At 46.5% G+C, this 13,092-nt stretch overlaps 1 protein-coding gene across 1 annotated transcript in view; it reads right to left on the reverse strand.

The window, feature by feature from the left end:
• Positions 1 to 13,092, reverse strand: part of ncam1b (neural cell adhesion molecule 1b) — a 46,639-nt gene that overhangs the window by 26,246 nt on the left and 7,301 nt on the right. Inside the window, exons 2-5 of the mRNA XM_047036041.1 lie at positions 2,120 to 2,194; positions 1,219 to 1,428; positions 558 to 701; positions 84 to 221 (exon numbers count right to left, since the gene is read on the reverse strand). Coding sequence (XP_046891997.1) covers positions 84 to 221; positions 558 to 701; positions 1,219 to 1,428; positions 2,120 to 2,194 — 567 coding nt within the window. The remainder of the gene's footprint in view (positions 1 to 83; positions 222 to 557; positions 702 to 1,218; positions 1,429 to 2,119; positions 2,195 to 13,092) is intronic.

Below are 13,092 nucleotides of genomic sequence, written 5' to 3' on the forward strand. Positions count from 1 at the left end.
AATCCTGGCAGATGTGAAACATGTTTCCAGCGAGCTGAGTGTTTAGCTGTGGGGTTCCAGAGAGATGGTGCAGGTTGACTGACCGTTGACGACGACCTTGATGATCCGGAAATCGATCTCTCCCCGGGCCATGAGGCGTCCCTCGCAGGTGTACGTGCCCTCGTCAGTCTTCTTGATCCCCCGGATCTGCAGGTGGTTGTTGCTCAGGATCTTAAAGCGAACTGTACAGAGGAAGGTTTGAATTCAGCACGTCAGAGGAGCTGTGATTTATGGGCGGTAAATGGGCAATCCCGAGGACAAGACTCAAAACTTGCACTCTTCAGTGTGATTCATTAAGCTGTAAAAGTGTTTTTACAGTAACCCATTCACACCCATCACTTATCATTTGTCGGGAAAGAATTCAGACAGAGCGGAGTCTGGCAGCAGGGAGACGACTGGGCAGACATGTCTGGGTGTAAATGGGCGACAACACTAGGAGGGGGTGGAAACAGAACGATGTCTCCCCCAGGAGTGTGTGTAGGGGGGGGGGGGGGGGGGGGGGGGGAGAGGGGGCTTACCATCCTTCTCCATTTGGATCTTGGCCCCTTTATGTTTCCAGATGACGGTGGGGGGCGGGGTGCTGATGACATCACAGATGAGGCTGGCGCTGTCTCCTTCGTTGAACTCTTGGGGGGACGGAGCATTCTGGAAGGTGATCTTCTCTAGAGAGGGCGACAAGCGACACGTTCACTCAGCAAAGGCACCATGACAAACAAAACGGAACTGATGTTCCGTTTTCTTTTTTATATACATGCTAATATCTTTCGCTACACCACAATTTCTAATGGCTTCGCTGCAAACACTGGGATACTCAGTCATAAAGGATTTCTCTGATGGACGTTTCCTGATGGTAGGCAATCAAGAGAAATAAAACCCATTACTCAGAAGAAGTGCACAACAGACAGGGTCATTAGCTCCTGCTTTAATAGACTTCAGAGGGTTTATTGGAGTGATGAAAAATCCATCTTCCCCCAGAAAATGAAAAGAAAGATGTGTTGCCCTCCAGCCATCAGTACAATCCACAGTTTCCTGCTCTTTACTGAAAAGAACAGAATGAGCACATCCCCCTGTTAGGACCCAGACATCCTCCTATGATCATTTGAAGCTATCACTGCGACCAGGCCGCCCTCTGGCATTCGTCCCATCACGCCGCGTAAGAAGCGTCGGCCGGGGACTCACGGTAGATCTTGACGTTGACCGTGGACTCGGCCTGCTGGTCCCCGTTGGTGGCGAGGCACCTGTACGTCCCGGCGTTGTCCACGCCGGCCCTGTAGAGCGTGAGCGTGCACGACGACTCGTCGTTACGGGTCACCGTGACGTCCGGCCTGTTGCTCTCGATGCGGTCGCCGCTGGGAGAGAACCAGTCGATCTTCTCGGCCTCTCCGACCACTGTAAACACACACAGGTCGCTCGGTCTGTAAGCCAACGGCTGGGGGGGAAATCCCCTCGAGTCCCGACAGGAAATAGACACTCAGTACAGGCTCCATTAGTAAGGTGCTTTTAGCACCTGATCTCCAGAGGTCATTATGTCACGAGGTGGAATGCTGTAATGTTTGAAGGGGAAAGGGGGGGGGGGGGGGGGGGGTATGTCTCTAGAATAATGATGCAGACACTCTATACAGCAGTGTCAAAAGAGGGCCTCTAGTATTACGTGTCCCAGACAAGGTGAGCATTTCCTTGTTCCTGTCGTGACCTGACATCTGTGGTTGCCAAAACATCTGACAACAGGAAAGTGTATGGTAGATACTCATGAATACTCATGAAGTAAGTACGCAGCATGACTCAATGTGTGCCTTTTTCTTGTATCTGTGGTGTTGCTGTTGTGTTGTTTTACAGCAAATGAGCTTCTTGGCTGTTAATGTGATGTAAAAAGAAGGTTAACAAGCGGAGAGTCGAACAGTCGAGGGTACAGGAGATCTAGCTTCCTGTCACTGTGAGTGATCAGCCATCTCTGCCTCCCGCATTAGACATGCTGACGAGGGGAAAATAGCGTTGGCGTTGTATTTTGACGAGATGTTTAATATTGCAAGGAGGCGCTTGGTCAGCGTGGACACGTCAGTGTTCCAGCTGGTGAGCTTACCTTCGCACAGGAAGAACTTGGACTCCCCGACACTGATCTCTCCCTGCCTGGGGGTGATCTGTACGTCCAGAGCCACTGAGGACAGAGAGAGAGAGACATCAATAGTACATTTACAGTAAGTAGCTAATAAGCCACCGGGTGAACCTGTGAGTCAGGGAGGGAGAACATATCGTTAATGACACTGGTATCGTGTTAGGGTTTATGTCTGCATCCCTGCTTAGATGTATAATTCAGGGCCTTTGCTCGTTCTGCTTAGTACCTTCCATTAAACCCTTGCAGCAGTGTCCTTATCTACGCTGCTAGCTCAGCAGTCAGCCATTATGAGACCCAGCACAGCTGCCACTGCTAATAATCACGTGGATTTTTTCAATCATGTGATACTCTGGCCTGCTTACATAGTGTCTGACGTGACACTTTACACAACACAACACAACTTTACACACGGCTGTCAGCCTGCGGTTATGAATATCTGGAGGCATCGATACTAGTGAGCTGACCGCAGGTAATTTGGCTCTCAATAAGGATGCAAGAAAACAAAAACAGCAGCAATCTGGAAGATTCTATCTGTACCTCAAACAGAAATGGACTCAATTACTCAATTAACCTGCTCAGACATCCCTGGCAGACTGACTGAGGGTTAGCAGTATATAACTGGACAGACACCATTTACTCTGTACTGAACATGCATTTGGTACATTAGACCCCAAAAGACCCAAGGGCAAGAAACATATTTTCTAGATGTTCTCATGCCAGAGTGGAGAAGGAAAATCTCTATTCAGACAGTATATTAATCTAGCCTTGATTGTGAGACCTTTCCTCTTCGATTGTGTCAGAGGTGATTGATGTGAGATGTAGCCTACTATTCACACTGTCATATTCATCATCGCCAAAGACACAACTCTCTGAAAACTGTGTTTCTCATTCATAACTGCCAAAGCTGTTCCGATAACATCGAATAAGATAAATACATCTCCAAACAGAAGTTTGGAGCCATACATCATATTAAAAGAAAAGTCCCTGATGAAAACAAAACAGGCCTGATAGAATTCAGGACTTCAATTGTGAAACACTTGTCTATATCCAGTTTCAGTGTGAATCTGCTCCAAACCCCCAAAAAACGTGCAAGTGAAAATTACCCAGGTTCCTGCTGCTCAGCATGAAACGAACATCTTAACCCACTTGGATGATGCGCACATAGCCGTAACACCACCCCATTTTCATTGACAGCGTGGATGTAACAAATCAGTGAAAGTCTACTTGTTCAAACACACGTCTGAGTATTTCTGGTTCACAGACTGAATGCAGCCTGCTCCCACACATCATCCCGCCCACCCGCCCACTCGTGACTGGGAGACAGGGCCCGGGGGCTGCAGCTCAAACACACGGCTCTGCATCCCCGCTGGTCGCTACTGAAAGGCCTGCAGCTATTTATTTTACTCATACAAAGACTCAAAATGCTGTTATTGCTCTAATAAGGGGATAATCCACTCAGTAGCCAAGCACTGTCATCTCAGAGAGATTGTTTACACCAACAGAACCAAGAACCGCCTCTGAATAGCAGCCAGCTAGTTTATGGCAGGCCAGTCATAGGCAAAGGTCATCACAAACACGTAACTTTACCATGAGCTTAATGCCAGTAATTAACCACGACTGTTTAGCTTCTAATGGAGATCTGCTCTGTAATCCTTGCCTTGTGATATCTGTGCGCAAACATCAAAGCTTCATATGACCAGCACAGTATTACCCAGGTCGGGATAGAGACAGAAACACAGATGTGCATTTGCTCCCCGGCTATGTGCAGGATTACCTTGAATGTGTCAGTCTAATTGCTCAGTGTATCATTACAGAAAGAGATCACGTAGTCAAGCTTGGGCTTTCTGGGCAACAGTTTTTATGGATTAGGAGTCAATTTCCAGAAGCTCCCCACAAGAGAAGGATCTGATTTCGGAGAGAGATTCGACCAGTCTCCAGTAAACGGAGGAGCAATGTTGGTGTAAAGCCATCTCTGATTTTGATAACTTGAGACGAACGTGAGATTGGAAGAGGCAAGGCAATAATTTGTTTACTGGAGACAGAGCCAGCTTTAAAAGGAGCTTCATAGATGTCTATCTTCATACCTCTGAACAGTCAGCTCACACACACACACACACACACAAACACACACACCACATAAAGATAGACTATGACAGTCTTCTGGCCTCAGCAGTACTATTAAGGAATGCTCCGGACAAGCTAATTTCACCCTCCCCTATTGAGTTTTTGTTCCAGAAATAAGGTCACCACAGTACTACCACGACACCATGTCTATATTAAGCTACAACCATCTCCGTAGAAACAACTGAGTCTTGTATTTTGTATGTTTTGCAGAAAGGCAAAAGGCTGTAGAATATAAAAACATTAAAGAGGCGTTACAAATTACAAGGATGCCTGCCAGCAAGGTCGGAAATGTAACTATTGGCATTTCGGTCATGATGAATTAAAGGCAAAATGTTAAAAATTAGTATCAATTTTAATAATCGTTTACCAACAGTATATATAAATATTTTGATATTGATTAATTTTTCATACTTTCATACTTTTCAGTGTTCATTGGTTTGGTGACCCACCTGTATTACCCAAGCGGACCACTAGTTGGGAATCGCTCCTATGTTTTCCCCTCTCTCTCTCCTCTGCCTTTCCTATTAATCTTATACTTTCACTGTCCAATAAAGCATGAAAAAGATCAAAACATACATTCAAAAGAATGAAATGTATCCAAGTAAAGACAATGTGGGGATATTTGCTGGCCAAGTAAATTCCCACCCATGGATAGTATCCTGTTTGGTCCCCTTTGAGTTCCCCAGTGAAGGTCTTCCCTCCAGCATGTCTCAGAACACCCCCAGTGGAGTGTAGCAGAGCAGCTTGTCCAATCTGCCATGAGAGCCAAACCCCATCCTCATTAATGCTGAACCACTGCATTATATTTCATCTAATAAAAGCTGCAACTGAAAGCGACCGCTTCCAGGCTTATTCAAGCGAATCCTTTTTCATCTCCTACTGCACAAGACTCTGGCAAGCAGGCAGATGACAGGCCGATGAAGGACCCTGAGGAATACCCACCAAGCTCTCTAAAACACATACTATCATCCCCTTTGCTGCTAATGAACACAGCACAGGGAGAGATTCTACATATCTCTCACACCTGCTCAGTCTGAATTCCCTCAAATTTGGAATTCTCCAACAATTAAACACCTCTAAACTGAAAACACTAATTGGTCCTCGCAGATCCCTCCCAGAGTTCCGGAGCCTCAAGCTGTGTACTGGAGACGGTCATGAACTGCCCTGGGTGCACTAATTGTTCTCCTACCGTCAGATCTCTTCATATTAACCAGGAAGAGGAGTCGGCAGGACAAGTCCGCTAAGAGGGCGGAGATAGAACTTCAAGGCAGAGCCAAGCAGCATTAATTACTCGGGGATAGGCTGAGGGATTTATAGTGTGCTATAATCTTAATAGGAATCCCCCCATCCATAGACAACAAGGTCAGTTTGTTGAGCCAGTCTAAGGAACGGGAGATCTATAGAGATTTCAACCAGTGCCAGCAGTTTAATATACACATCCTCTTAGTCGCACTTAACAGGGAGAGGGTGAAAAAGAGAGAGAAAGAAGGAGGAGGAGAGACGTTATTTGAATAGGCCTGATTAGAATTGCTGCGGTGGTGCTAGTCGTTCCATAATCCCAAAGCTCCTTGGTGGCATTCATTCTAAGGAAGACATCTGCCATCAACACACAAATGAATAATTCTGATTATGATGTAAAGAAAAAAACTAAACAACAAGAAAAATAATTCTTTATTTTTGATCAGACTATGTTTACAGTCTCTTCATGATTAAGGAAGCATCCAAACAAGAAGCTGGCCATGGAATACATTCGAGAGTTATAGCCCTCAGGATGCATCGCAAATGAATCACTCTTTGGTTGGATGCAGTGTATCACTTTCAGATGCACCGATAAAAAACGTCGGCACAGCCGGCACTGTTAGGCAGAGAACACTTAAATTAGAGGGGGGACTGACAGATTTGGATCCATCCTCATTCTACCCCAGGTGACAGCTGGCAGTCTCAATAATTCAACGCAAAACGAGAAGAAGAAAAAAACCCTGCTGCACCATTCCCAGTGAGTTAAAGAATGGACCCGCATGCCTGGCTTGTGTGGTTCTGTGCTAGGGACTATTCAGCCAAGCAAGCACGGACACTCTATTGCTTCTCCTTCCCCCATAGCCCCAGTGACGGAGGGGGAAGTTTCACCCAAGGGTGCCTTTACTCTTTCCTTATGTTTGTGTTTTACGAGAAGCCTGGACGAGAAGCTTGTTTTTTTACGAGAACCCTGCAGGGAACCCAGCATTCCCTGCAGGGTTCCCCGCGTTGCTTAGGAGAGGAGGATGCCAGAGTATGGTAATGATGGCGTCCTCCGTCCATTGGGGCTCACGGGCTCCAGTGGAACGTCCTCATGCAGCCTCCCTTCCTCCTCTCGTACCTCTCTCTCCCGGAGGGGCTTTGCTCCGCACGCTGACATTTCCGCTCGTCTCTCAGCTTCCTGCAGGAACACACTGGCTTTCGCAACAAGTGTTGGAAATTACTAATGGGATGTAATGAGTCAGGGTGCAGCACAGATGAGAAGGTCAATTTATGCAGACGTTGGCCTCGTTTCCCCATCCTCTACGGTCGCTCGAGCACCTCTGACGCTCCCGTATGTTGCTGGGATTCTGCAGCAAACCTTCTCCTCGACACAAGCACTGTTCTGGGACTGAAGAGAGGTAGAGAAGCTAAGTGGCCCAGACTATGGGTTCAACACAAATCCAGGTCTTTATAACATTTACAAATGATAGCCGTGCTTTGGAGTCAAAGATTAAAGGGATTAAAGTTTACATGTACACACACACATTCATTCTCTAACACACACACACACAGAAAATAAATTTCAAGTGTGGTTCCAAGGAGTTTACTGTACGCATTGCAGGTCAATTGCCCACTATTTGTATCCATTACTATCCTTTAAATTTGACCAGTGTCTTTAAATAAGAGATTGAATCACTGCGCCAATCTCCCAGGCTTAAAATAAATTTAAGCCACCAAGAGCTAATCTGACAGTAGTTGGCCTGGCTGCATCCAGAGCGCTTTGTTTAAAGAGCCAGTCAGCGTTGGAGCATTAGCTTGCTGATCATGCCTCTCAACCACAGTTATACTCACTGCTACCAGTTGCTATGGAAACGTGTTACCCAGCCTCCCTCTCTCTCTCTTCTCCCCCAGGTTCACTCCTCCCTCTCTCTCTCTCTCTCTCTCTCACTCCTCTCTCTGCTTCACTCCTCCCTCCCTCGCCACAACTGTGCTCTGATAGGATGCAGGGGCACGGCCTCCAAGGAGTGGATTAAAATGTAAGGGGTGTCGATACTGCACACATGGACCGCTCGCACACACACACACACACACATTGAACCTCATGGGACACAAGTTTCAGGGTCGAACATTCGGATCCTGTTGATCAGAGAAAGCTCTGGAATATTCCTCTGGATATTCAATGGACTACGTGAGATCATTCACTTTCAAGTTACATGTGTACAGAGCTACTTCTTACAGCTCATTTGAGGAACGCCTGGTTCTGCTTCATGCTACAGTGCAGCCTGCCAAACTATTCTATACATCAGTATCTGCCAGGTTCGGTGCCATGTATATTTCATGACAGATGGTCTTAAATCTACAGTTCAGTTCTACTCCTGTATAAGGAGCACTGTACTGCACACATTCAACTGTTTAACCAACAATACTTTTGTTTCAACACACTTGAACAATGCTGTTTTCTCAGCATTATGTAGATTATATCTCACAATGGTAATAAAACAATTAATAATAACATTAATTACCATGTCAAAATCCACATTAAAAACATTGTAGGCACATATGAATAGAGGTGTATTAAAAATTGTATTAACCTAACTGTAGATATTACAAAGGTTTAAGAAGGCACAAATAGGGAAGTCTAGTCTAATTGGTATGTGGATGTTTCCCCTGGAAAACCCAACCTGCCCTATTATACCTAAGTTTCAATTGTGTAGTAACTTGTATTAACCTGTTCACTTAAGTGAACTACATAGCAGTTGTTTCTACATAATATACATATATATATATATATATTCCAATGTGGGTGACATGGTAGTTAACATGACCTAGCCTAAATGTAAAGTGTTGCATAACATGAACAGCTGTGAAAAAATGTGTATCATACAAAAGATCACAGACAAAATCCTATTGCATTCTTTTTGTCTTTTTATTACGAAGCATCCATGGCCCTAGTTGCTCAGTGTGAGATACAATCCCTGTAATGGGTATTTGTCCAATAAACTCATACACATATTTGCAGATTAAACACAATGCACAATATTGCAATAAGGCTGTCAGCTGACAGCCTATTCTGTTTGCAGTGTTTTGAGTGTAGGCTAAGTGAACACGAGCATTAAACAGCACTGGCGTAACGACATATTTATGAGTTACATAAGAGGTCTGTGCACATTAGTAAGAAGAAAAGAAGGTCAGAGCTAAAATCCAAACATGGATGAGGCAGAAAGGGATGATTCTGTTTCCCCTCTTATCTATGTGCTCGTTTCTAAGAGCCATCGTCATAACCACATCACCTAAACACATCAAGACCCAACGTCTCAGCGGACGTGTCCTGTACCATAAACATCCTGGACATCTCGCTCCTGAGGCGGTTTGTGTACGTGCAAACAATAAAGAGAAAGGGATGCTTCCTGCCGCCTGCCTGCCTGCTTAATGTTGGGCTGGGTATTCTTCTCCTCATTGGCCAACATTAGCAGTGACCCAATGAGCACAGCCCAGAGCAGTGTGTGCAGCATGTATCCAATGAAATGTGCTCGTATTCCGGCAGTGTAGAGTGAGAGCCCAGCAGCATCTGCCTCTGCTGTGTGGCAGCACCACGCAAAACCAGAGAGAGTCGGAGAGGAGCGCGTCTGCGGCCCATCACGCCTCGCTGTGCTCCTCCGTAATGAGACGCCATTTAGATGGCTGAGCACTAGGCCAGGGAAGCAGGCAGATGCTGGGAGGCAGGGGAGGATGGAGACAGGGGAGGCAACGAGATAAATAAAAACAGAGAGGCAGGGAAGGCAGTCAATGAAGACAAGGAGGGAAATTCTTTGGGAGAAAAACACAACACCCAATCTTCCCCAATCCTTCATTCCATCCTGCTAGGTCGCTCCAGGGCATTTGGGGCCTATGTCTCTTATCAATAAATAATGGTGGAAATGGTTGGGTTGGGGCCGAGGGTTGGGCACGCGGGCGGCTGCAGGCACCAACACCTAAGCCCTTATTTTCGGGAGTGGAAAGCCAGCATGGGGAGGAGGGGGGAGCAGGTGCTCTGAAGCGAGCAAACGGAACCAAACACCACCCTCCCGAGTTCGCTTTTGTTCAATTGACTCCTGCAGTCATTTGCAGACTACGAAAACAGAGCTGTGGCTGACATGAAATGCATGACTAGTGAAGGGGACGGATTGACTCCTAGGTGTGAGATTTCTGGTTTGCTGTTTCATAATCCTGTTCAGCGTCAAAGCACAGGACAGAGCCGTCTGAGCGGCTTGGTGACATTTACAAATATTGAGATGTCAACATGTTTGTGTGAACCGGCTGAGTCACCAAAGTCTGTTGGGCTTCGAGAACGCTAGAGAAGAGACTCATTCCTGGCACTTAATCACAGTGGCGCCCCCCCCCCCCCCCCCCCCTCCATCTCTTTCACTCTGTTCGAGTCACGACAAACTCACATGGCAAAACACAGAAGCCTACGCAACAGCTGCCCTGCTCGCGGACAGAGAACGAGGCCTGGCCATTAAGGCACCTACAAAAAAAAAAGAGATCCAGCCATTACTGCAACACAAAATAAGTGGTTAGTCATGCACCACCTTTGCTGATTACTGTAATACCAGAGAGAGACAGAGGGAGAACAGGGGGAGAAAGACAAGGAGCACTCAGCCACAAGCTGCCTGCGACTCCAGTGATCCCCAGGCCTGGCAGAGGCTCACACATCTCTCTGTGTGTCCATTCAGCAGGCACGGGAGCCGGGGCGAGCCGGATAAGCCAGCCTGAGCCTCCACCGGGGGGGGTGGGGTGGTGTGGGGTGGGGTGGATGGGAGGGAGGGAGAGCACCAATCCAGACAGACCCAGACAGGCAGCTCTAGGAGGTGAGAGGACGCTGCATCTCGGCACTCATAATGGGGGTAGAGGATGACAAGCATGGCCCATTATGGAAGACAAAGTCTTCGAGCTAGGACAATAACAAGGTTTGTTGTTCATGGTTTTTACCCCCACTTTGTTCCTCTACTGTCGCTGCTTCTCTCCAATCTCCGTCTTCAACTGTCCCACTGAACTGACGGAAAAGGTATTCAGATTGTGAGATGATTCACTGACTTGGTCAAACATGCTCATTCCCTTAACTGCATAGCCATTTTCAAAAAGAGACCAGGTGAATTTCAGAACAGTTTGCATGAATCAGCAAAGGAGCAAAGTTGGAAATGTAGCAGTGCCCTTTAAGTAGAGACCCCCCGCAGAGGCCGAATGGCTGCCAGTGGAGCACACATCAGTACTTTGGGGATCATTACCACCACAATTCATACACTATGAACACAACCATTGATTTGATGGTCCTCAACAGATTGGCAATCAAAATCTCTCAGGAGAGAACCATCTGGCTTTTCGATTTCAGATGATAAAAAAAAGAGAGAGTGAGGCAGAAAAAAGAATGAAGAAGAGAAGAGAGATTTCCTTTCCATGTCAATCCTCTCTGGACGGTTTCTTTGTTTTAATAACATCGGGATTTTCACACAAGCAATCCCTTGCTATGCAATGAACCTCCTTAGGTTGTCCCATAATCCACCAAATACTATTCGGATGTGTGTGGAATGCATAAAGCATCAGTGTCAAATATGGATTTCAGATCCGACACCTACCGTAGCTCCTGCACCAGCGTGCTCACCCTGCCAATGAGCGGGGCCAGGGCGAGAGTCTCACCTCAGGGAAAGAAGCTCCATCGCCAGAGTCACACAGGAGTCCCTCCTTAATGAGATCCATTCATCTTTGTGAACTATGGATCGGTAAGGCAGGAAATCCCCCTGGGACTGGCCGTACGATCAACCTCTCATTCCACCCTCGCCCAGCTCTTGTGAGGTTCCTTCCTTTACACTGAGCCTAGACTTTATTGCACGGCACCCTTATTAAAAGACCACAGTTGAAAATGAGCTAACCCGGGAATTATGATAGTTCTATAGTGTATATTATGTTCAGTGAAAGAAGCGATGAACACGATTTCTGTCCCTTACCGAGAGAGTAAGAGATAGGCCTATAATTAGTCATTTGATAATATTTTCTCTGCAGGCTATGAAATAATAGTCATAGGATTGACTTAATTCCCATACTAAAATGGGGTAATGAAAAGGTTTGTTACGTAACAATTCTCCATGCTGTAGCCTATACCCAGGAGCAGTTTTGGTCCTGTAGCACATGACTAGTATGATCCTGCGGCATGTTAGCCTGCTGTGTTAATCAAGGCTGTCCCTGACATTGGTCATTAATCCACGCCACTTTTAATTATGCTAATACTTCCAACAGCAGGACGTGTGCTCTTGGGCAACTCTGTCAGACTCTTCCCAAATGTGTTTCAGATGTGACAGACGAACTAACTGAGGCCCTGGTAGAACTTTGATCAGCCTACAGTAAGAGCTGAGTTAGTGTCCGGTCCAAGTCAAACCAACAAGTTCTATCGTGTTAAGTTGGGCTCAGGAACTACAGGTACAGTAGTGTCTCATGTCCTCGATTACAGACAGGTTGGGGAAACAGATCAGGGAGTATCGGATTATAGGCTGGGGATTAGATTACGGTACTGTATGTGTGATAGGGTCAAGTTACAGCCCATAATAGACACACTGCCAACATCCTGGCAGGGCAATTAAATGACTGTTATGCATTTTCAGATAAATAAGACAGGGCACCTACGATAGGGTTGGTATGCGGGATTGTCCTTGATGAAAAGAATCGTCTTGTGTGTCAAGTATACTGTAATGGAGTACTGAGGTCACACGAGGCAGAAGTTTCTAATCCCGTTGTGTGTGTAGAAAATGGCAGACCGGTCCTGCAGGGACATATTGAACTGCTCCCTTCAGTGAAGCCAGCAAACAGATGGCGTGCCTACACTCCATCCCAGCCCCTTAAGATCAGCGCGGTGCTGTAGAGAGGGCTTCTCCTGGTCAGGATTACGCTATCGAGCAGTATTACAACAGGGTCTCTCTGTGACTTTGCCGTGTCCCTGCTTGTCTTGGTCCTTCCTTAAACCCTGGGTTGTGCACGTGTGCGGTGGCTAAGCCTGAAACCCTGAGGTTCCTAGATTGCAGTGGAATCTCACGGACACTCGTCTTTTAAAAATGGCTAGCAACAGGTTCTGTAGGGACCCCCAAACACTATTCACTGGACTATGCAGCCCAGATACCCAGGCTAGGCGTGGCTCTGGTCTTAGAGGCTACGAAGAGGGACAGATGGCACACAGATACCCCGTCACACGCTACGAGATACAATACACCTTGCTGGCCAATCACAAGCAGGGGGATAAAAATAGACCGGGAACAAGGCTATCCCCCAGAGAGTTGAACAGTATATTCCACTGCTAGCAAGGGTCTCCTGTGAGATCAATACACACCGCTCAACAATACTGCGCATTTAAACACTGAGGACACCCATCCTGACCGGAATGGAACGTTCCGGCTGTTGGTCCGACACCATTTAATAATAAATATGATTCATCATAGCCAATTGGTAGAATACTGTAATAACCAGATTATTATCAAATGATTACGGTGTATTCACTTGATTTATGCTAAGGATCACTATACAATAGGATACTCTAGGATCCTCTTAGCAATGGCTGATAACAGCTCTAGAGTGTA

This window comes from Hypomesus transpacificus, chromosome 15 (assembly GCF_021917145.1).
Source record: "Hypomesus transpacificus isolate Combined female chromosome 15, fHypTra1, whole genome shotgun sequence".
Lineage (NCBI taxonomy): Eukaryota > Metazoa > Chordata > Actinopteri > Osmeriformes > Osmeridae > Hypomesus > Hypomesus transpacificus.